The 22,662-nt window shown below is 35.5% G+C and overlaps 4 protein-coding genes across 4 annotated transcripts; 1 reads left to right on the top strand and 3 right to left on the bottom strand.

The window, feature by feature from the left end:
- Nucleotides 1-882: 882 nt before the first annotated feature.
- On the bottom strand, nt 883-2,074 carry LOC113742248 (tropinone reductase homolog At5g06060-like). Its single transcript, XM_027270045.2, has one exon. It carries the CDS (start codon nt 1,900-1,902, stop codon nt 1,105-1,107), a length of 798 nt encoding a protein of 265 aa, XP_027125846.1. The 5' UTR covers nt 1,903-2,074; the 3' UTR covers nt 883-1,104.
- A 7,135-nt stretch (nt 2,075-9,209) lies between these two features.
- LOC113742250 (uncharacterized) lies at nt 9,210-10,139 on the bottom strand. The gene has a single exon (XM_027270047.2). The coding sequence runs from the start codon at nt 9,991-9,993 to the stop codon at nt 9,508-9,510; it is 486 nt and encodes a 161-aa protein (XP_027125848.1). The 5' UTR covers nt 9,994-10,139; the 3' UTR covers nt 9,210-9,507.
- A 1,620-nt stretch (nt 10,140-11,759) lies between these two features.
- LOC113742245 (pachytene checkpoint protein 2 homolog) lies at nt 11,760-18,867 on the top strand. The gene is made up of 14 exons (XM_027270042.2): nt 11,760-12,150; nt 12,251-12,314; nt 12,651-12,757; nt 12,994-13,061; nt 15,026-15,129; nt 15,207-15,311; nt 15,747-15,836; nt 15,924-15,999; nt 16,720-16,789; nt 16,878-16,948; nt 17,072-17,162; nt 17,852-17,988; nt 18,076-18,204; nt 18,373-18,867. The coding sequence occupies exons 1-14, from the start codon at nt 11,979-11,981 to the stop codon at nt 18,511-18,513; spliced, it is 1,425 nt and encodes a 474-aa protein (XP_027125843.1). The 5' UTR covers nt 11,760-11,978; the 3' UTR covers nt 18,514-18,867.
- Nucleotides 18,868-19,980: 1,113 nt separating this feature from the next.
- On the bottom strand, nt 19,981-22,210 carry LOC113742244 (pentatricopeptide repeat-containing protein At3g48250, chloroplastic-like). The gene has a single exon (XM_027270041.2). It carries the CDS (start codon nt 22,090-22,092, stop codon nt 20,197-20,199), a length of 1,896 nt encoding a protein of 631 aa, XP_027125842.1. The 5' UTR covers nt 22,093-22,210; the 3' UTR covers nt 19,981-20,196.
- Nucleotides 22,211-22,662: the final 452 nt, after the last annotated feature.

Raw genomic sequence — 22,662 nt, 5'->3', positions numbered from 1 at the left:
AGGACTGAATAACATAAATGCAACTCCATGATCGGCACTTGTAGAGCGGAAAAACATTTCTCACCGGCCATGTACCAAAACCTTTCAAAGATATGCGCTCAAAAGAGAACGAGACTTTTACCCATACGGCCTGCAAAATATTTAGTTAAATGAATAAACCAACCTTGGAAATTTAACAGTTTGGCAAAAAAGCTTTGACAGGAAGAAGGGAAAGCTTCTCGTTGATAGCCGTCAAAACAAACACATGTATCAATTAATAACCTGCAGGAACGGTCCCAAAAGAATGTTTCAGCTACCGTTGTAATTCTGGACCATACAACCTTCTTCCAATAATAGCAGGATGGTTTTGAAGATCTGCCATGATCTTTGCACCTTCATTTGCAATGAAGGCATCCCACATAGAGAGCACAGTTGTTTGAAAGCAGGTTCAAATAGACAAGTTTGTCCACTTGCACGAGTAAATGTAATTACAGAGCTCCTGTATAGTTAAAATTAATGATGGTGTAAAATGGTATAAATTGATAATTTAGTTTACAAAATGAATTTATATGAGCTTCTAAAAAATTAGAATAATTGGATTATCCAACTCATTTTTTGACTTACCCATTTATACCCATCTAATTAAATGGATATAAATGGGTTGACTCACTTATACCCATTACTCATTTTACCCAACCCAAACTCGCTCAAATCACCCATTTTGCCGCCTCTAATAACAATGCAGCTGCCATGATCTCTGTAGGTGGAAGTCAGACTGGGAGATCAGCAATTGCCCTTCCAAGTGTATGCTTTTCATGATAAGCACTCCGCCGTTTAGATGCTACCTTTTGATAAAAGTGTGAAGAGTAATCAACATAGTACTAGAATTAACCCATAAATCAATAGGCAAATTAGCTAGAGATACTATTAGAATAGTCACAATTACATACTTGTGCAATATAGCAGTGGTGCAGAGTAGACCAATTGAGAATTCATACGAGTCAATTCTCAATTTCTTACTATAAAAACCGAGCACATACCTTCCTTTTACAACAAAATACGTATAGATTAAACACTAGATCTTGGTGAACTATTGCATCAGTAGCAAGATAGAGCCTTTAATGATTAATTCCACTGGATTCCATTTGCAGTCAGTCCTCCATCGACAGCTATAACCTGTCCGGTTATGTAGGAAGCGGCTGGCAGACAAAGGAAAGCAACGAGGGATGAAACCTCTTCTGGTTCTCCAGCTCGATTCATTGGGGTTCTTGCATCCATTTTCTTCAATTTTTCATCATAATCCTGCACAGATTCCGTTAATGGGGTTTTAATAGCCCCAGGTGCAAGGCAATTTACGCGAATGTTATCTTTAGCCCATTCACAAGCCAAATTCCTGGTGAGTTGATTCATTGCACCTTTTGTTGCTGCATAAACAGATGCACCTTCTACACTGACCAAGCCAGCAATAGAAGAAATGAAGACGATGTTTCCAATCCCAGTGGCTTTTAGGAGAGGATAAGCGAGTTGGGAAAAGTGGAAAGAAGATTCAAGATTTGTAGACATGATCATGTCATATTCTTCCAAGGTAAACTCTTCAGCTGGCTTCATTTTGGTTGTTCCAACGTTGTTTACAACGATGTTGAGCTTCCCATTGAAGATGGAAGAGACCTTTTCGATGAGCTGATTTCTTTGCTCTCTTGAAGATGCATCGCAGACTGAACCAGTCACTTTGAATCCCTTGGAGGACCATTCTTGCAAGCATTCATTCAGATCTGCTTCTTTTCTCGAAAAGGTGTGGACTGTGGCACCAAGTTGAGCTAGCTCCACCACAATTGCACGGCCAATTCCTCGACTTCCACCGGTAACTAGAGCTGTTTTTCCCGACAAAGACCATGCAGAATTATTTTCTCCTACCTTTGACATGGGTGGTAGTACAGTGGTAGTGATGATGCTAAAAGGTTTTTTTTTTTGTTTTGTTTTGTGGGGGGGTGTTTTGGTGCAAAGTTGATACGTGGTTGGAAAGGATCGATGACCTGAATAAACTTTTTAAGTGGACAACCTTAGCAGCAACAAAGAGCCTGTGTTTTGGGAACCAGAAAAGTTCTAAGATTCGATTGAAATGTTCTGAATTGGTTGATTGAAGACAGAAAAGTATTTCATGATTATTTGGAATGAAATTTTCTTTTCTGGTGTACAATATTGTAGGCCTAAAGTCCAAAAACAACAACTAGATAGATGGTTGAATAACATCGACTGTACAAATTCATATCATTTTCAGACAAAGAAGTGTTCAAACGGAAGTGTTAAACAACATATAATTCCCCCATCGACTTGCAAATCCCTTTAAGACCAATCAATAATTCTCTTAGATCTCTCCACTCATCGAAGATAAGTCCAGGTCCAATTCAATCGAAAAAACTTGAGAATAAGCAAAATTGGTTTCCATGCTGCCCCAGTTTCCGGACAATATTACAGAATCATCTTTTCTTTTTCTTCATCTATAACTGCATTATTCCTCTAGCGATTTGTTGATTTGTCTGTGGTATTGCAGTGGCCGTCATGATTCATGACTGTTACGTCTAATGCAGCAACGCTTCTTTATTCTTTTAGCTTTCTTTCATCTTAGTCAGTATTGCAGGCAATTTAATATCTGAAATTTCATAAATATATATATATATATTTATATATATATCATTATCATTATCATTACTATATGGGTAAAATACCCAAAAACTCCTTGTGGTTTGCTAAATGTTCAATTTAACTCCCTTTAGTTTGAAAACCTATACTATAACTCTCTGTAATTTCAACTAAATTGAAATTGGATGGAAAGCATCTAATCTAACAGTTATACATGAAATGTCAATATTGCCCTTATATAAATGAATTCCCTATGATTTGTTGAATATTCAATTTAACTCCCTCAGATTTGAAAAATTATACTAAGACTCCCTATGATTTCGACTAAATTGAAAATTGAATGGAAAGCATCTCACGTATACTAGGACAATATTGACATTTCACACACAACCGTTAGATTTGATGTTTTATGTCCAATTTTCAATTTAATCAAAATCATAGGGAGTTATAGTGTAGGTTTTCAAGTCAGAGGGAGTTAAATTGAATATTTGTCAAACCACAGGGAGTTTTTGGTATTTTACCTGTACTATATAAAAAGTATGAATCTTGGTACGAGGAAGTATAAGTGTAAGCACTTTTTTATCTTAGTTTTTGTTATCCCCAATTACCTTTTTATGTCTTTTTATTAGAATTATTTCATTTTAATGTGGCACTAATGAAAAGAAATAAAACCTCCAATTGATTACATCTTAATAGTATTGGTAATTATAATTAAAACTATTTACCTACCCTTAGACTCTATCTCCAATTATTATACATATCAAAATTTCTTAATTGAAGTATGAAAAATTTCTTATTAGTCATTAGTTGAGATTGTAAAAGAAAAATCAATGTCAAAAAATAGATATTCTCTAGAAAATGGAGAAACGTATAAGGAGAAGAGAATCCTTATTCATCTGTATATCTTTATACAAACATCACAAGCAAATTTTACAATTGTGCACTTTTTACCAAGATTCATAGTTTTTCTATAGTAATGATGAAGAATTTTTCATATTGCACCAAAAAATGATGACACCTTTATAACTGAAATAGTAGTATTAAACTAGAAATAAGAAATATAACATAGCACCATACAAACCACTATTATCATTAATAGCAACCGATCAAAACAAGAAGAACTGAAAAAAATTGAAAACTATTTATAAAATGACATAAAGTAAATAGCAAATGAATTAAAAAACTAGAATACAATTCAAATAATACCAAAGATAACTTCCAAATTATTGATATCCAAGGAAAGACAAACATTGTTATTGACAATAATATAGTAATGCTTCATTTGTATTGGTTTGAGCAAACCAAGTCCATCCACCAAATCAAAAGCCATCTCTAATGATAAAATAAGAATTATAATAAGAGTAAACTTAAAATGAGGATTGATAAAATGAAAATGATATCCAAATTGTTATTGGTTATGCTCAAAATACCCTTATTTTTCTAATGATCACATATATTTATTGCATTGAAATATTAGTGAATAATGGAAGAGGTTATGAAATGCAAAACTTTAAAATTAAGTAAATTTTATTTATGGTGACAATTGTAATTAGATAGATTTAGTGCATTCCAATAATTGATAATAATGATACCGGTTATGGATTAAAAGTCAGCAATTAAAAAATATAACATTGCAATATACAAAAAATTAATATTAAAATTGTTAATTACCCATAATTCTCATTCCAATTGCATGATTATCAGAAAAAACATTATAAAACAAAAAATATTGTACTCATATGAAAAAAGTAGACTTGTTGTTTTTGCTCCGCATTGGATTGTGCTAAAAATATGCATAAAAGAAAAGAAAAATAGAAAAACTTCAACTATCTCTATCTATCAAATTTTAATTGTCAGAATGTATAAGCCAAAAAAACTTTATGTGATGGATCATTTATACTCCATTATTGATAAAAATATAATTAATATAATACAAAGAATTCAAATTACGTATATGTTTATTTTTCTAACTTAATTATATTCTTCATTTATAAAAAATTGTAATGATTGTGGTTTTTGTGCAATAGAATCATGAATATACAATAATTTTGGTAAAACATGATATTATCAATATTTGATATGTTAGAGTTCAAATTATAAATCAAAAAGTGTTCGGTTCATAATTCCAAATTCAATCCTAAGGGAGTCAACTACATTGGGATTTTTTTTATCTCTTTTCATTTAATAAAGTTTTTAAAAGTAACTAGTTTAAAAAAATAAATAACATAAAAATGCTATGTTATGATGTTGATTATCAAAATTTCATAAAAAAAAATTTAGTATCTAAAGAATAATATATTTTAAAATATTACAATCACGTGCTTTGCACGTGAACTATTACTAATATATATATATATGGATACAAGTGTGAGAGAGGAATGAAGATTAACTTGCAGTTTCTTGGTTGTCTACGCATCCGACATCGCATGCATCTGTCGGATTCTTTGTAAGATTCTAACATTAATTCTCATCTCAAAATAAGTGTGGGGCTTTTGTTCATGTTAGTCTTACTCCAGCAGTTGACCATATGTGTTATTTCATATAATTGTGAAATTGTGCTATGAGATCAAGTTAAAGATCAATGGAAATGTAGGGTATGTCAAGTTTTTATTAGATATGAGATGATTTTTTGTTTACTCACCATATCATTAACGAGTGGCTATTTGTCTTTATTGGGTTATTCAAATTTTAGGTTATCATTCTTAAAACACAACTAGTTGGAATATTAGTAAGGTGACAATAAGATTTCATGATTAGACTTTTAACTTTGTGGCTCGACTCGAACTCAACCCACTTTTGATTTACCAGGAAAAATAACCTCACCATTCCAAATGCACAGCACAATAAATGTTGGTGATACTAAGTTAAAGCTCACCAAGGTGATTCAAATTGATTTGAGCTCAAGATTTGTGCATACTTTCATCAACAATAGAAGATTATTTCAACTTAACATGAGAATAACATCAAATACATGACATTTTTTTCAAAGGAAGATTGGATAAAGTGGACGGGTTTAACTTGAAAATGGATCCAAGATCTCATGCTAAAATGTATTGGCTTTGCTGGAATTGAGTGTTTTTCTTACAAATTGTTTTGTTTTTTTGTGGGGTGTATAATAACAAACTCCAAAAATAATTCAAAAAGCACACAATATCAAATATAACTTATAAAAATAAGAAAAATAACAAGTAACAAATTCTACCAATTTTTCTTTTTTCACCCACTATGCACCACCATCCACCACCTCTTTTCTCCTTCCTTCTTCACCGCCACCTCTCCCCTCCTCTCACCCTTTTCTTCCTCTTCCTCCCATCCATCTTCCTCCTCCCTCTACCTCTTACTAGCCTCCCTTCCTTCCTCCCTCCCCATTCACCCGTCCCTTCTCTCACCATTCCCCTCCACTCCTTTTCTCCACCCTCCACCAACCGCCTTTCCTAGCTTCACGGTGGGGGGCAGGGGAAGGGAGCAGAAGAGAGGAGAGGGGAAGAGGGTGGAGGGAGGATGGAAGGGAGGGGAGGAAAAGAGAGATGAAGAGGGAGGGGGAGGGAGAGGAGGGGGACAGAGGAGAGAGGAGAAGGGGGGGAGATAGTGGTTGCAGCGCAAAGGAGGGAAGAGGGGAGGATGATGGGTTATTTTTAACAAATTTACTGTTGCAACAAAGATATTGACATCTCATCTATTTTCACAGACCTTTCCTTACCTTTTTTCTAATTATTGTATAAATTTTAAATCATGGTTCTTTATCTTAATTATTGCTAGAAACTTAATTTGACCAGCTTTGTTGCGTCTAACTTGCATGGAAGAACGCTCATGTGATACATCAAACCTTTCTGTCCCAAGTTTAGGGCAGTTAAAGAAGTTGCCTTCACTATAATGAATTCTCACCTTTGGTTGAAATTTTTGGCATTGACAATGCGAACTTCAACAGCCTCAATATTCAGAACTGATAATAATAAAGAACGCAGGGTATGCAATCAATATAGAGACGTCCAAGGAGCTTTACAGACATTTGAAATCATTCCTTGTTAATCCTCTCCCACCGTTTAACAAGGAAATAAATGGCAGCAGCGGCAAGAATGATTGAGAGAATGCTGCAAATAGGATTGGCAGATATCGATACAGCTTAGCCTATTCTTCTTTGAGTAGTTATTGGAGCCTTGAAAGCTGATTTTGTTCCAATCTTGACACTTTAAGTTCTTTCGTTCCTTTTATATTTTTAGCAAATTGGATCATGTACTTGGGAATGTGATTTATGTTCTATAATGCGTTTCCTAATTCATGGTGTTTAATAAACATTTGGGAAGACCATTTTAACTGCTGTATTAATTATTATGCCCACCTAAAACCAAGTTCTTGACATAGATGATATGCAATCACAGTTTACTTAGTATTGTACAATTTATCATTTACACCTGATTACTGTTGCCGATTGACCTTAAGCTCATTATCAAATAGTTGCAGCCAAGACAGATGCTGCATTGTTTGTGCAAAAGGTTTCAGCAGCTAATTGATAATGGCAGTTCTCGGATGGATGTCCACCTAGCAAACGCTGTGATAGGTCAAGGCTGAAGGAAGAAGAGACTCGAGATGCAGAAAATGTCTACTATGTTCATCAAAATGAGCTTGTCATACTAAAGACAGGAAAAGAGAAAATGCCAAATTGAGCAAGAATTAAGAAAGAAATAAAACAAGCTATTTTGCAAAGAGCCACATTGAAGTTGCCACCCGTCCAGGAAGTGAAGGCATATATGTAAAAAGCCATGAATTGCAAGTTCATCCCCCTATTGAATCATGCAGTCTTGGATTTTTTTTAATCAATGATTAATCTTTTCTATACAGGTGTAAAAAGATGATTTTATACTTGAGTAAAAAAAATAATGTTTTTTTGATCAATTGGCAATTTTTACATTACTCCTACTCCTACTCTAACCTATCTAAGGAAGGCTCCAACTGGATCAAGGGGAACTAATGAGGGCTTGAGTAAAATTTAGAGTAAGTTTTTTATATACTGTCAATGGTATTTTTTTTTTATATACTAGCAGATTTAGATCATTGCTACATAATATAAATTCAAATTTAAAATTCATATCATGGATATGTGGAATATATCTAGTGTAAAAAAAAAATCAGTACACTATCAATCATAAGAAGTTAATCTTAAAAGTTATATGTCACACACCTTGACCCTCAATCATAGTGTTTCCAACATAGAATTTTAATTAAGTAGCAACTAGGGAGAAAATTAAAGACGTTTATGGAACTTGCCCTGTATGTTTCAGGGATGTTCGAAAGGCCTTTCAAACCCGGAATAACACAGGAAGAGCGTTACGATATGATCTAGTATCCTAAAGTCATGTGTTAAGGAATAACAAATGTGTTAGGGATTTTATTCATAAATTAACATTAATTTTATTCTAAGATGCTGAAGCCCATTCAGCTAATTTTTTTTGGGGGTAATTTTCTATATGTTATTCTTATCTTAGATCCCATTAAGTTTTTTGAGATTTAAGAAAATATCATTCAGATATCTTGCATTCTAAATATTTTCATTAGAATTCCTTTTGTTCCGTACAAAAAAAAAAAAAAAAAAAACTTCGAGGACAAAATTGAAAGTATATTCCGAATTGGGGGATAAATATAGATTTCGGAGCAGTTTGGAGGACCACAATGGAATTAACGCTCTAAGGGGAATGTTAGTGTTTTGGACCCGAAAAAATCAAATAAAATCACCTACTCTCAGTTTCTTTTTCTTCTTTTTTTTTTTCCTTTTCTTTTCCTGAGATGATAAAGATGCACCTATTAAACCATTTAATCTAAGCCTCTCTAGAAGAGAAAACAAAGAATTTTAGGTTTAGGCTCCCTTAAAATAATAAAACCCAACTGAGGCTTCTTTTCTACTATTACAACTTAGCCCACTAATGATCCACCACCCTCAACTGCAGGATACATCACCATTATCAAGTATAACTAACCAGTTTGCAGCTTCTTGCAATTGAATGAAATCTTTATTCCAATTGCCTTTAGTGATTTGTCAATACCATACCTTCTTCTTTCCCTTTTTTTCTCTTTTTTTTTTTAATCTTACATACATCAAATCGTTACAGTTCGTTTTTCTACAAAAGCTCTAAAATATAACAATGCAAATGTGAACGAGCCTCACTGGCTGCTCTCCCACTAGAGTGGTCATAAATTTGTCCATTACAAACTTGTTAGGCCTGCTTTTCTAGGTTAATCATCTAGGATTATGTCATTTGACAGAATTTATTTGCAAAATTCCATGCTGCTCCTGTTTTTTAGCTTCCTGTCTCTTTTTATTTATCTGTTACTTATTAACTTACTACTTCTACCCATGTTAATAAGCTGAAATGTACTGTCCCTATCCCACTTGAAGAAGCACTAAAAGAACACTAAGGTTTCAGCAGACAAAAAGCAAAAGAACTATAAGGTTTTAGCAGACAAAAAGCAAAAAATAAAAGCCAGAAGCAAAATGTACAGATACAAGACATGCAGTATAAGATCAACATTTTGACCCAAAAAGGAAAAAGAAAAGGTACAAGATCAACAACCAATAAACGGTGAAACTTTAGCTGTTGAGATTTTGAACTGTATTTTTCATTGATAATCATAGCCCCAGAAGCTTCAATTGCATCATTGACTGTAATTGCAAACTAATTGTTACTAAATGAAAATGCATCCATTCATGGTTCCTGAGCTTCAGATTAAATGACACACACGTCCAATTTGCCTTCCTTGTTGCCACACTTTTTTTAAGAAAAAAAAATAAACACTAAAAATATATTGCAACTAAATAATTTGTCACCCAATTCAATTCAATTGAAAGCAAGATATGAAAGAAGAAGGCTAAAAATGACCTAAAAATTTGAGCCATCATCCAGGCTTATCAAGAGACTGATTTCCTTCTTCTTGGGGTGCAAGTGGTTCATTAAATCTCCTAGAGGATATCCTATTAAGTAAATTCCTGAGGCTATTCTTACTCTCTTTCCTCTGCTTGAAAACATGCCCTGCATCATCCTTTTCAGGGAATGTATGATCCAAAACTAAACCTCTTTCCAACTTTCTTGAAATTGTAACAATCTCATAAGAATCCCAAAGGGATTGGCCAAAATCCCAATTACTACTTGTACTACTACTGCCATATTCATCACCTGATGATGCTTTTCTTGCAGCTTCAAGCTTGAATCTGCTAGGCTTGCCCTTGAAATTTCGCGGGTGGGCATCAAATTCAGTTGGTGATGACTTAGAGCTGCTGGAATTGGCATACCATGCTTGTGCTACTGCCTTGATGATCTCCAGATCATGTTCATTTTCACCATCATCAACACGCTGCTCTTGCTGTTGCTGCTTTTTCTTCATAGGATAGCAATTTAATTGATTTTGGAGTCAAGAAATTGGTTAGTGCTGCATGGGCCATGTTATTATCCTGGAACTATTTGAGCCTCTCATTTTGGAGCGGCAGAAATGTGGGGATGACAAACTGATCAACTGAATTTTGTCATCTTTAGGACACCCAAAGGACCAAAGATGAGTTTCTGTCAATGTGTTGTCATGAATGGACCAAAGGAATAGCATAATTGCATGTAAGACATGGATACCTTGCTTTGTCTTTTAGATTGTAGGACTATACTTTTGATGTATGAGAACATGAAAGGTCATACAAAGTACAGACAAAAGAGGGGTGGCGGAGACCCACAATGGTAGCCTAGGGTCATTAATGATGTTACAAGTTAACCTACAAATAGTAGGATGAACATTAATGCATGGTTAGATTTCCTAACCTCCAATACCTAGCTTACCAAAAAATAAAATAAAATGAATCTCTAATTCTTAGAACTCAACCTCAGTTGTTTTATCAATAGACTAAGGCCCCATTGCCTTTATAAAGGGTAGTACATAGTAGTACATCATTATTTTGTCAAATTGCAAAGAAAAAAAAATCATCAATCTTTTTTTTAAAATAATCATCAATCTTATACAATCAAAAGTTATATAGTTACAATTTTGATCTCTATAGCCACACTTAAGAAAAAACAAAATGAGTTGTCTGCACATAGTTTATTGTAGTAAATGAGCAAAATCTGTCAAAGGTTTTATTTAAGTGAGTAACATCTTAGGCTGGAATGAACACTTTCTACAATTAATTTATTCTTCAATCCTTTTTTTTTTGTCGTAAGTGAGAGGTCTTGAATCCAAAATTTCTTATTTACAACACTCTCAGCTTTTCACTCAATCCAACCCTTTTCCAATCCTATTGTGTATGATAGCTAGGACAAATTTTTGTTTTAAATCCCCCAAAATTTTCAAATCCACATTTTTATTTATTCCAACTTCGGACATAGCTCCAAAAGAAACTCTAAATAGAGAAGGACAACAGCCTCAAATGAAGACATTTCTCTATGGACATTGTTTTCATTAGTCATACCACGTAAAATTACTTTTTCTGAATTGGATTTTATAAATATTAAGCTACAAAATCTATATGCTAAAGAACTACACATAAGTAAGATTGTGTTAAAAACAGCGAGCAATGACAACATACTTTCTTTTTTAATATTTTCCAATAGAGAAGGGATGATATTTTAAATCATTGGGAGGGAAAGAAAGATTTGAATGCAGGATCAATAATGTTCTTATTATACATGCAAAAGTAAAAAATGGGTACACGATTTGTCTTCAAAATGGGAACAAAAACGAATATATTTTTGCCACAAAAACTCATACACTTCATATAAAAGTATCTCCTTATCTATTTTACCCTTAATTGTTATGCTGTTGAATTTTTTAAAATTAAATTCTTTATAACGTTTTTGGATATTTGGTCAATATAATTTTATCAATAAAAAATGGTCACAAAAAATGCCAAAAAGCGTACGCTCTTCAACTATTCTTTTTAAATCGATAACTTTGGTCAATCCTTATAATTTATTTTTCAACCTATCAAAGTTTTGAAAATTAATATTGTCCAAAATTTTCACACAAAAATAGAGCAAAACATTTTCCATCTAAGCCATTCGTTATGGTTTCTTTGATTCTACGTGTTTAAATCTTACTGGCAGCTAATATTTAAAGCTGCTATGGTTACCAGCCTTCGGTCCATGCACCCACTCACAGTACGCCCAAAACCAAAGCCTCCTTTAAATGTCTTTACCAAAGATTCTTCCCGCGCTCAAAATTTCCCTTTCCATTTCCCCATCTCAAATTTCTAGCCCTTCCTCCACTAGGGTTTATACTTCTCAGGAAAAAACCCCAGGATTCCTTCTTCGATTTCTCCAACTTTTCTCGAATTCCAATCTCCGCATGTAGAAACAAAAGATAAAACTTCAAGAAATAAAAGCAAGAAAATGAGCAGCGCCCCAATGGATATTTCAATTCCAGATGCCGCTGCTGAACTTGGGCATGACGTTGTTGATCAACAAAACGGCAACGTTCTGGAGCCACCGCTTTCTCTTCCACCGCCCCTTCCGTCTCCTCAACCTCCTCCGGCAATAGCCGACGATAAGATTCCTGTTTCAGGTTAGCATTTGTAATTCATTTAATTAGTGAAATTTTTAAACTTTTTTGGGATGTTAATTAGTTTTATTTGTTTTCATCTTTTGGCCCTGTATTTTTTCAGTTGAAGTTTGTCTGAAACCAACTAGCACGGCTCGCATTGAAGATGTTCGTGCTGCCGTTGAAAGGTACTCCTAAGTGAATTATTTCTAGTCCAGACTATTGAATTATTAAAATGTATTTGCTCCAAAGTAGGATAAATTGCAAACTTTTTTGTAACTTTTTGGGACTTTTTTTTGGGAGTTTCAGTTATAGAATTTTACTATGTATTTACTCTGATATACTGTGGCTCGAATGCTAAAAATGCATTTAAAAAGAAAAGATAATTACTTTTGAGATATTGTATTCAGGTGGATACTTGAACAAAATCCTGAAGAGTGAGTTTATGGTGGTTTTTAAGATTGAGCTGAATTTACTTCAATTTGATTTAGAAGTTATCTTTTTGTTGCTTAAATATTTCACAGGATGCTGGAACATAGGAATATGAGCTATGTTGATGGGCCCATTCCTGTGCCATTGGATGATTCATTTCTTATTGAGAATGTACAACGCATTTCAGTTTGTGACACAGGTAGGATTTAATTTTTGGGTTTTTCTTTTTTTGGGTAATGCTACTACATTCTGGGTTTAAGAAGCAGAAAAGTCAAGGGAATCTGTTTGTAAATTTCTGCTAAAAGTGGTAAAGAAATGCTGAAGGATTGGAAGGTTGTTTTGTCATTAGAACTCCTTGTCTACTCGCTATTCTAAGAGGAAGTTTTGGTACCTTTGACGATTTTTGATTTGTTGCTTGATTTCTGGTGTTCGTAGATGAATGGCTGGATAACCATGATGTTCTTTTGTTCTGGCAAGTCAAACCCGTTGTGCATGTTTTTCAGGTAATGATAATTTATTTTTAGCTTACTGGTTGCCCTTCCTCTTCTTTGGTTTTAATCATAAGTAAACTTATCGATTACTCATATTGAACAGTTTGGCTTGTAAAGAAATAATTTTTTTTTATATTCATAATTCTCGGATCCTATGCAGAATGGATGCTTTTGATGTCATCATATGATTTCTGAGTGAATGGTCCAAAAGGTCACTAAACTATTAAAAATGGCACCTTCTGGTCACCAAACTTTTTTTGTGGCCGAAAAGGTCACTAAACTCACAAAAACTCTCCAGCGGAGTCATTTTACCGAATTTCAACGGTTCCTCATCCGGTGGCATGGGCAATGTGGAGTGGAGGAATATAGTAAAGGGGCAAAAATGTCCAACAAAATATGGTAAACCTGTTTTTCCCTCAAAAGACGTGCCTTAGATCTAGAAATTCGGTGACTGCTCAGATGTGGCAAGAGTTGTAAATTAAGATGGATGAATTATCTTCGGCCGGGCATCAAGAGAGGAAACATCACAGCAGCTGAGGAGGACCTCATTATTCGACTCCAATCCCTGCTAGGCAATCGTTGGTCACTCATAGCTGCAAGATTGCCTGGTTGAACTGACAATGAAATAAAGAACCATTGGAACACTCGTCTGCTTAAGAGACTCCACAAAGGAGGAATCCAGCCCCAAAATAGAATTGATGGCCCTTAAGAAGCAGGGAAAGGGCCCTGAAGTCGAGGCCTACCGCTATAGAATTGATGGCTCGGCTGGTGCATTCCTTGAGAGTGGCATCCAAAGATCGGAGCTGTGGATCGGCTTGGCAGGCGGCTTCGTAAGCTCAGATCCGGAGGCAACATCGTTAGCTTTTTCCCCATTACTACTACTATGGTTGCTGTGACTGGAGTTGCTGCCTTCTCGTTGCGGTGGGGTGAGCGTGCTCGGTCCCTTGGTTTTGCTAAATTGACTACCCATTTGAAAACTGGATGAATCCCAACTCCGAATCAGCTGTTTTTGCGTGTCTGTGTCTGTGAAGGTGTTTGCGGAGGAGTTTACTACTGTTTTTGGGTGGGTTATTTTCTATTTTCATTTGGTTTACAGGCAGTCACAATCACCCTTTTTACCGCCGAAGAAGATGAAGTAAATCTCATTAGGTTGGAGGTTGGTCAACTTTGGGAATTAAACAATCTATTGTTCCAATAGCTTTTGGACATTTTTGCCCATATTAGAATATTCGTTCAACCCAAGTGCTTTTGTCACCGGGTGAGAAACCGTTGAAATTCGGTAAAATGACTCCGCTGGAGAGTTTTTGCGAGTTTAGTGACCTTTTCTGCCACAAAAAAAGTTTGGTGACCAGAAGGTGCCATTTTTAATAGTTTAGTGATCTTTTGGGCTATTCACTCTATGATTTCTAGGTCTTAGTGGTAGATAATCTTTTATATGCTTTTAGATTTGATTGAATTTTATAAAGCTGCATCCAAAGACCTGACTGTTGTGAAATAGATTGCTGTAACCTGCAAATGGGGAGTTTTGTTGGTTGGAAGGATTGGGTGGGTGGGAAACTGTCTCTGCATTCACTTCTCTGAAGACCGTTGTTAATCATGAATTGTGATTTCCACTTTCAGGGAGTACATTCCAACGTCTATTTGACCTTTGGCTCTCAGTTTCTTCTGGATTCAATTTTGCTCCTAAAGAACCAAAGTTTTAAGTTGGCCTCTTTGAACTAAAGCTTTATGCTATGCTGTGGGGTCAAGTCATTTGTAAATTAGATCAGTGTAACATTCAACCAATTCCAGAAGGTCAAGGGAGCAAGTTGAATATATATATAGATATATGAAGGGCTCAATTGTTACAATCTTAACAAGATAAATATTTTTAGAGGGCTCAATTTTATATTCATGTTTTAGAGGTTTGCTAAAATTAATCTTGATACTGCATGTACTTAACCATGCTGTGCATTTGGACTGTTGCTTCTTTCCAGCTAAGTGAAGAAGGACCTGGTGAAGACTTAAATGGTGATGGCCAACTTTCTAGCTTCAATGAATGGATGCTTCCTGCAAAGGAATTTGATGGCATGTGGGAAAGGTTTGCCTTTTACAGTCACATTTTTCACTATTATTATGTTGATAAGCATGGTAAACTTGACTTTTCTTATTCTACAGCTTGATATATGAATCTGGTCTCAAGCAGAGATTATTGCGTTATGCAGCAAGTGCTTTGCTTTTTACTGAAAAGGGTGTTGACCCTTTTCTTGTTTCTTGGAACCGGTAAGGAATTCTTGCTGAGCTCTTTGATGTTTATGTAATCTTGTGTTAATATTTGTGCTGAAGTGTTCGGCAAAGTTCTTGTGCAATTTAGTACTCAAGCCTTTTGAACTATTTATTTTATGGACAAAAATCTCACTAACTGATGTGTCAAATGATCACTGCAAAGTTCAAAGATTGAACTGCACAATCAAATTGTTTTAGAGTAAACCTAGTAATGTCTACTGGAATTTTAATTTACAAAGCTCAACCTGACAAATACTCAGGAATGGTAGAGGTAGATGCGCATATCGTGATGTTGCTGATTGAAGAAAGACTATAACTTCTTTGGCAAAAAAGAATGGAGAAAAATAAAACAGAGGCGACAGCAATTAACTATTTTTGAAGTACATATACCACAATATGTATTGTTACTAATCCTATCTGAGTGGTCTGCAGTATCATTCTTCTGCATGGACCTCCAGGAACAGGGAAAACATCACTCTGCAAAGCACTGGCTCAAAAACTCTCTATACGATTTAGCATCAGGTTCTGATGAGGATTCATATTGATTAATTACTATTCCTCTGCAAAAATCTCTTTTGCTCATATGATTTTACGCAACATCCATAACAGATACCCACAATGCCAGTTGGTTGAAGTAAATGCACATTCCTTATTTAGTAAATGGTTTTCTGAGAGTGGCAAGTTGGTAAGTGCAGGTTTTGCTCCTTAACTAACATTCTGTAACTTGTACTCTTGTTGCTTATGAGCGGTAATCTTGCATGTATTCAATGGTTTGCCTCAAGGTTTTGTGCTTGAACAGTTTGCTCTCTTTGTATCATTAACAAAAGCAACAGTAAGATTCAATGACTTATTTGAGGAAATTCTATAAGGCAAATAGATAATCTTTTGCTCTCTCTCTCTCTCTCTCTCTCTCTCTCTCTCTCTCTCTCATTTCCATTTGTTTGGGTTAATCTTAAGATTCATGAGGTCTACATGCTAAAACTTCGATGCTTTGAAAGAAATATGTGATAGTCTGATGTTTAGCTGAGTAACTGCCCTGAAGTGCTGCATTTATGTTCTTGGACGTGAATTCATGTTATTTTTGTGGGTGAGAATGTTGATTTTTGCACACTGTTGATTAATTTGAACTCTAGCTGAAGTTGAAGTTCCGAGACAATCCTTAAAACTTGTTCAAATGTATCCATAAAAATGAATATAAATCAATTTAACAGTTACTCATGTGCTGTATCAAGAGCATACTGCAAAAATTGGTATCCTTGTTAGTCCATTTGATTTGTAACCGCCTTTGTTTCTTTTCCTCTTTACTTAGGCAGTAAATGCTTCTATAGTCTTTCTGCAATTTTTAAATGAACCTCTTCAGGTTGATTTTGACCAGGTAATAATTTAATTCTATCTACTCATTTAGGTAGCAAAGCTATTCTCAAAAATTCAAGAAATGGTGGAAGAAGAAAACAACCTGGTATTTGTTTTGATTGGTGAGAACAATTATTACTGATATTCAATCATATGAAGCTCACACTTTTTTATCGTGTAACTAGATTCTTGTTTCTTGTAATATGGCAGATGAAGTTGAAAGCCTTGCTGCTGCAAGAAAGGCTGCATTGTCTGGTTCTGAGCCATCAGATTCTATACGGGTATTTCCTCGTTGTACATTCAAGCAGATTTTTATTTGCATACAGCAGGATAGCTATTGCAGAATATATTAAAAATTTGAATACAACTCATGATTCATAGAAGATCTCACAACTGCTTGTCAGGTCGTGAATGCGCTACTGACCCAGATGGACAAACTAAAGACCTCCCCAAATGTGATAATATTGACTACCTCCAATATAACTGCTGCTATTGGTAAGGACGTGGTATTTGGTATACTTTGGATTAGATAATTCTGTCATTCTCGTTGTTTTTGCTTCTTTTTATGCAACAACTTAATATCTTGCTCCATAATTTCGAAGCTAACACCAATCTCTGGATATTTTGTCAGCAAGCACTTCTGCTGCTGAAACATCAGCAATAGCTTGTTGCTTAGCCTTTTAGTGCCTTTAATAGATCAGTGCGTCAAGATTTGGAATTTTCTCCAACCATTTCTATGATCCTGTGTTTTGAAGTAGCAACATATACAAGAGAATATGAATTGTACTCAACCCAACGGATGATCAAAATATGTTTGAAGTTTGATAAATGGCTGTTTCTAATAATTGTTAAGCAATGAAATTTTACGTCTACTAATATCTAACTTGACAAGATGTTGCTATATTTGGCAAGGAAACACAAGTTGTGCATATCCTATTTTTCCATTTGAATTATGTTGACTTTCCATATCTTTCTTTATGTTTGTTTTCTTTTTATTTTTTGGGGTATTTCCCAGTGTCAGTGCTGGTCACTTTTGTTTCTCTTCTATTGCATCTTTTAAAGAAGCATATAATTTTATTGTAGTTGTTTTCCAGGTATTGTAAGACCAAATTTCTATTTATTAGCTAGTAAACTTGATGCAAGGACATGATTTTGATAATGATGTGCTCCATTTTGGACTGCAGATGTAGCCTTTGTTGACCGAGCTGATATTAAAGCATATGTGGGGCCTCCAACGCTTCAGGCACGCTATGAAATTCTAAGATCCAGTTTGCAGGAGCTACTACGAACTGGAATAATCTTGTCAAACCCTGACATGCAGGTATTTTTCCAGGTTTTTTTCATTCAGTAACATAAGCCTGATCCACAGCCTTGTTAACTGATACAAAAGAAAATGAAATTACTGCAGGATGGCCATAACGTCATTCTTTCAAATTTTACTGGTTTAAAAGAGAAGTTGAATTCCACGGTGCTACCAGAATCTCAATCCTCATTAAGTCTTTGTAGAAAATTGCTCGAAGCTGCAGAAGCATGTGAGGTAAGAAAAAGTTGGAAGAACATTTTCTTTTTAGTATTTGTATTTAACAATTTGCAGAGACAACGCTAGCATACAACAGTAGCCAACTCATAGGAGGAGCAGGGGCACTAGTGTTGAAGCGTATGGGAAAGAATGATGTTTAATTTGTAATTTCTTGCTTGTCGTCAGGGATTGAGTGGGAGGTCCCTCAGAAAGCTTCCATTTTTGGCACATGCAGCCCTTGCCAATCCATACAGTTGCGATCCATTCAGGTTTTTGATTACTTTGACAGAAACAGCTAGGCGAGAAAGTGCAGAGATGCCTGACTGAGATATGGGTTATGTATTAACTGCAAGGTTCTATCATTGGTGCATGAAAAGTTCAAAATAGTGGAAGACTTTTTAACTAATTTAAATGGTTGGTAACCAGCAAGGTCTCGAGCACAGGATCGTGTAGATTTCAAAGGCTAACTGAAATTTGATAATATCCCTCATGAAACCCCTATCCCTCTCCCCGTTTTGTCCATTTTGTGTAAATGAAAGAGGATCAAGAGAAGCAATTTCTTTTGACTTGACATCATACGAGAATTCTGTTGTAAGCTTACTAATTTGATATGTAACTAACGATTTAGCTGTGTCCTACAGCTAATAGTAATTGCAATCTCAGCACTTCCATTACACTGTATTCAGTCTGGAATCTTTAGATGAGATGCATAAACAGATATTAACTTGTCTGGAGCTAGGAAGATAATTATACACATGATGCTTTGATGCCAGAAGATCTGTTGTCTAAGAATTATGCACGCCTGGTCTATGCTCAAAAGCTAATACCATTGGTTGTGAATGAAATGACCTGATTTGTAAGAATTATTACACCACCCGTTAACAGGTACTATCTTTTATTGGCACAACCAAAATCTTTGCCAGCCAGAGTATGCTTGATGCATTACTAGGAATATGAATCAACTGGTAAAAACTTTCAGCGGCAAAATCACATCTTTTGTTTATAGGGTGTGTCCATGGGTTATTGTACCAACTTGACAGTTTCAGCTTCACCAAGCCAATCAAATGCTTCCATAATGAAAACGATTAGGAATCTACAGAGCAAGTTGGCAACTTTTCCAAATCCAACGCAAAATACTTTGAAGCAATCTTTTCTTTCATGGTTCTTATAGCAGGTCCCAACAATTCAGTATTAGGTAAGAGAACTTGCACATGGCAATGACAAGATGAATACCTGTTCAATGTAAGCAAACCACAAATGAACCTTGGCTCTTTGATAAGGATCCTTCATTTGGCCAGGTTTAATGAATCTATTCAACAATAATTAGTCATTCGCATATTGATTTTTCCATTATGGACAAGAATAGCGACCTTCTTGCTAACTGGATTATATTTGAGGATTTAGGGACTCTTCTACATACACAAATGTAACACTCTTGCTTCAATTGTCAGTTACCAAATGGGATCTTCCTTTGTGTCCTAGTATTTTAGGAATAGCCGCTTCAAATTCTTTATTAGTATTAAAAGGTCTACTAATACTGCTTTTCGCCACCAGTTAATAGTTGATTGAAACAAATTATTTGATTTTTTGGTTCTTTTCTTTTTTGTCAACCAACACTCTGAATTACAAAGCAATGAAGCATAACATGATAAAAGCTTCATGACAAGAAAATGATTAACAGAAATACTAATTAGATCCAACTTCTGAATAACGCAGTATACCACAACACATGCCTCAAAAGATTTAGAATAACAGAATGGATATCTGAGGGCAGCCATGAAGACCAAAAGAAAATAGAAAACCTTCAGCCATGACTTAGAGTTTGGCCAAGACAAGCTCCTCTATTTATTGCGAAAGAACTTTCAATGATAATCAATGCATAATAAAGTTTGGTACAGGATTAGGTCAGTGTGCATATGGTAGCTTTGCATATTAAAGTTGGATAACCATACATTATCAACCAAACCTATAATTATAAGTCAATAGTCTCAAGTTGAAACCGCTTCTAAGTTAGCCGCTTTCTGAAGAACCAAAAAGGCTGCTAATAGCAGAATGTTTACGGATATGATGAGGGCACTTGAAAAGCAGAACCTTGGCCTCAGAATGTCTACCCTCATTAAAGAAGGACTGGAAAACACGCTGGTAAGCTGACACAGATGGATATTGCTTGTTACTTATTGCCGTCAAACACTCCCAAGCATCATCCACAGAACCAAACTTTGAGACATACTGGATGATAGGTTCTGGATATGGTGGATAATTCTGCTTCTTCATTAGATAAAGAAGGTTCAAGGCTTCTTCAAGTCGCCTTTCTCCTAGAAGCTTTTCAATCAGATCCTTAAATGTAGCTTGCCAGGGTCTCACGTGAGCCTTGTCAATCATTTCCACGACTAATTGGTATGCTCCAACCACCCTCTTCTCTATCAGAAATCCATACACTAGAACATCTAAAAGATCAGCATCTGCATCAATGCCCTTTTCCACCATCTTTCCAAGCCATAGCAGTGCCTTGTCAACTTCATTAACTACACAAAACCCCTTTATTAGTATGGTCCAAGTCTTGATATCAGGGGTACATCCTTGTGCTTCCATCACATCTAGTACTTCACAGGCTTCTTCTAGCCTCTTAGCTTTACAAAGTCCAAAAATCAATTGGCTGTAGGTGATGTTATCTGGTTCATAACCAGCATTTCTCATGGTCTCAATGATCTTCTCTGCTTCATCAAACTTCCCAACACTAGTCAAACACCTGTGAATCCCATCATAGTCATTCTTCAATAAACAATACCCAGCATCCTCATATTTCTTCACAACTCTAAGCATCAGATCTAAGTCAGGATCCCGAGCATATGCAATGGCACGCAAAAGCAAACTGCATTCCTTCTCCAAAGGCTTAAACGGACTATCCATCATATGCTCATAGAGCTCAACTGCGTCCTTCACCATCATACTCTTCTGAAACTCCCTCATCACTTTCACATAAGTATCAATATCAATCTCATAACCAGCATCTTTCATCTCCTTAACCATACTCCAAAACTCCATAACCACCTCTCCTTTACAAAGAATCCTAAGCATCCCATTATAAGTAACACTAGTATGCTCATACCCCAAACTCTCCCCAACCCATTTGAAAAAACTCAAAGCTTTCAAAGGCAAGCCTTTTCCTCTAAGTTCCTTCAACACCCTCAAAACAAAATTCTCCGATACCGAAAGCCTCATGTCCTCCAACTCTCTCTCCAATTCACTACTCCAATCCGAATTCTTGACCACCTCAACCACCCTTTGCACAACAGTCTCCATAGCATTTTCTTGTATCATTCTCTCATAAAAATGCTTCAGAGCAGTAGCATCATTAACCAATTTCGAATTCCGAAAATCTGAGTAAATACTTGCATATGTCTCCTCATCAATATAATACCCCTTTTCTTTCATTTCTTTGATAACAACCCAAAATTCCTTCATTGCATGATTTTTAGCATAAATTCTCAGCATTAGACTATAAATAGAAGTACTTGGCCGAAACCCCTTTTCCTCAATGGCCCACTTGAAAAAGCTTGAAGCTTTTTCTGGTTCTTTACCTAATTTCATTAGAATATACAAAACAGTTTCATGGGTCAATCTTGGATTTAAACTTGATAGCTCTTTTTCTAACCCTTTAGCCCAATCCTTGGATAATAATTCATCAAAAATTGGCTCTGATTTTGTTGAAAAGAACAGTTTTCTATGATGGGATTCATGCAAAGAAGAAACTGGATAGAAAATTTTGGTGGGAAAAAATGGGGATGAGTGGTGAGGGAACCCAGTCACCTGAGTGTGGCGAGAGCGAGTCCTGAGCAGGTGAGTTGAGTGGAGCGAGTTGGCGACTCGGAGACAACTCAGGAGTCTCTTGGCTTGATGCTTCATGGTTGCTTAATATGCAGAGAATTTCTTGAAAAGGGATTTTATTGAGGGTTTAAGAGGTTGCGAAGTGGGATCGCGGTACTGGTAAGGAAGTCCCCGGACCCGGATCCAAGTGAATAGACAAGGGCTTTTTGGGAAATTAAGCTCAACGGTAAGCACATCAGTTAGACTACTTAGCAAATTTTCATAGTAATGCATTATTTCTAGTTGTGACGTGCAGATGATTTTTTTCAAGCCCCACCACAAAAGAATTTTCTTTTCTCAGACCTAATATCAAACTATTGATGTCAAACTATTGATGTCAAACTATTAATGATTTAGACAATAACTATCGATATCAAACCTTTTTTTTTTTTGTTGCAAAAAGTGGTCATTACACTCATCAATGTCAATTTTGCTCCCCCTTTTTGGTTTTACATTTTGAGTTCATCAATTGATACTTCAAGAGAGGATTTGGTTGTTTCAATGACAAAACTAAGATTTCAACCTAACATATGCCATGGGAAGAGATTACCTTGTTGGAAGGCATTCTTCATTTAAAGTTGTTGTTTCAATTGTGCTCATTTTGTCTAG

This window comes from Coffea arabica, chromosome 4e (genome assembly GCF_036785885.1).
Source record: "Coffea arabica cultivar ET-39 chromosome 4e, Coffea Arabica ET-39 HiFi, whole genome shotgun sequence".
Lineage (NCBI taxonomy): Eukaryota > Viridiplantae > Streptophyta > Magnoliopsida > Gentianales > Rubiaceae > Coffea > Coffea arabica.
Note: the sequence above shows the minus strand (reverse complement) of the source record. Positions and strands in the feature narration are given on the sequence as shown.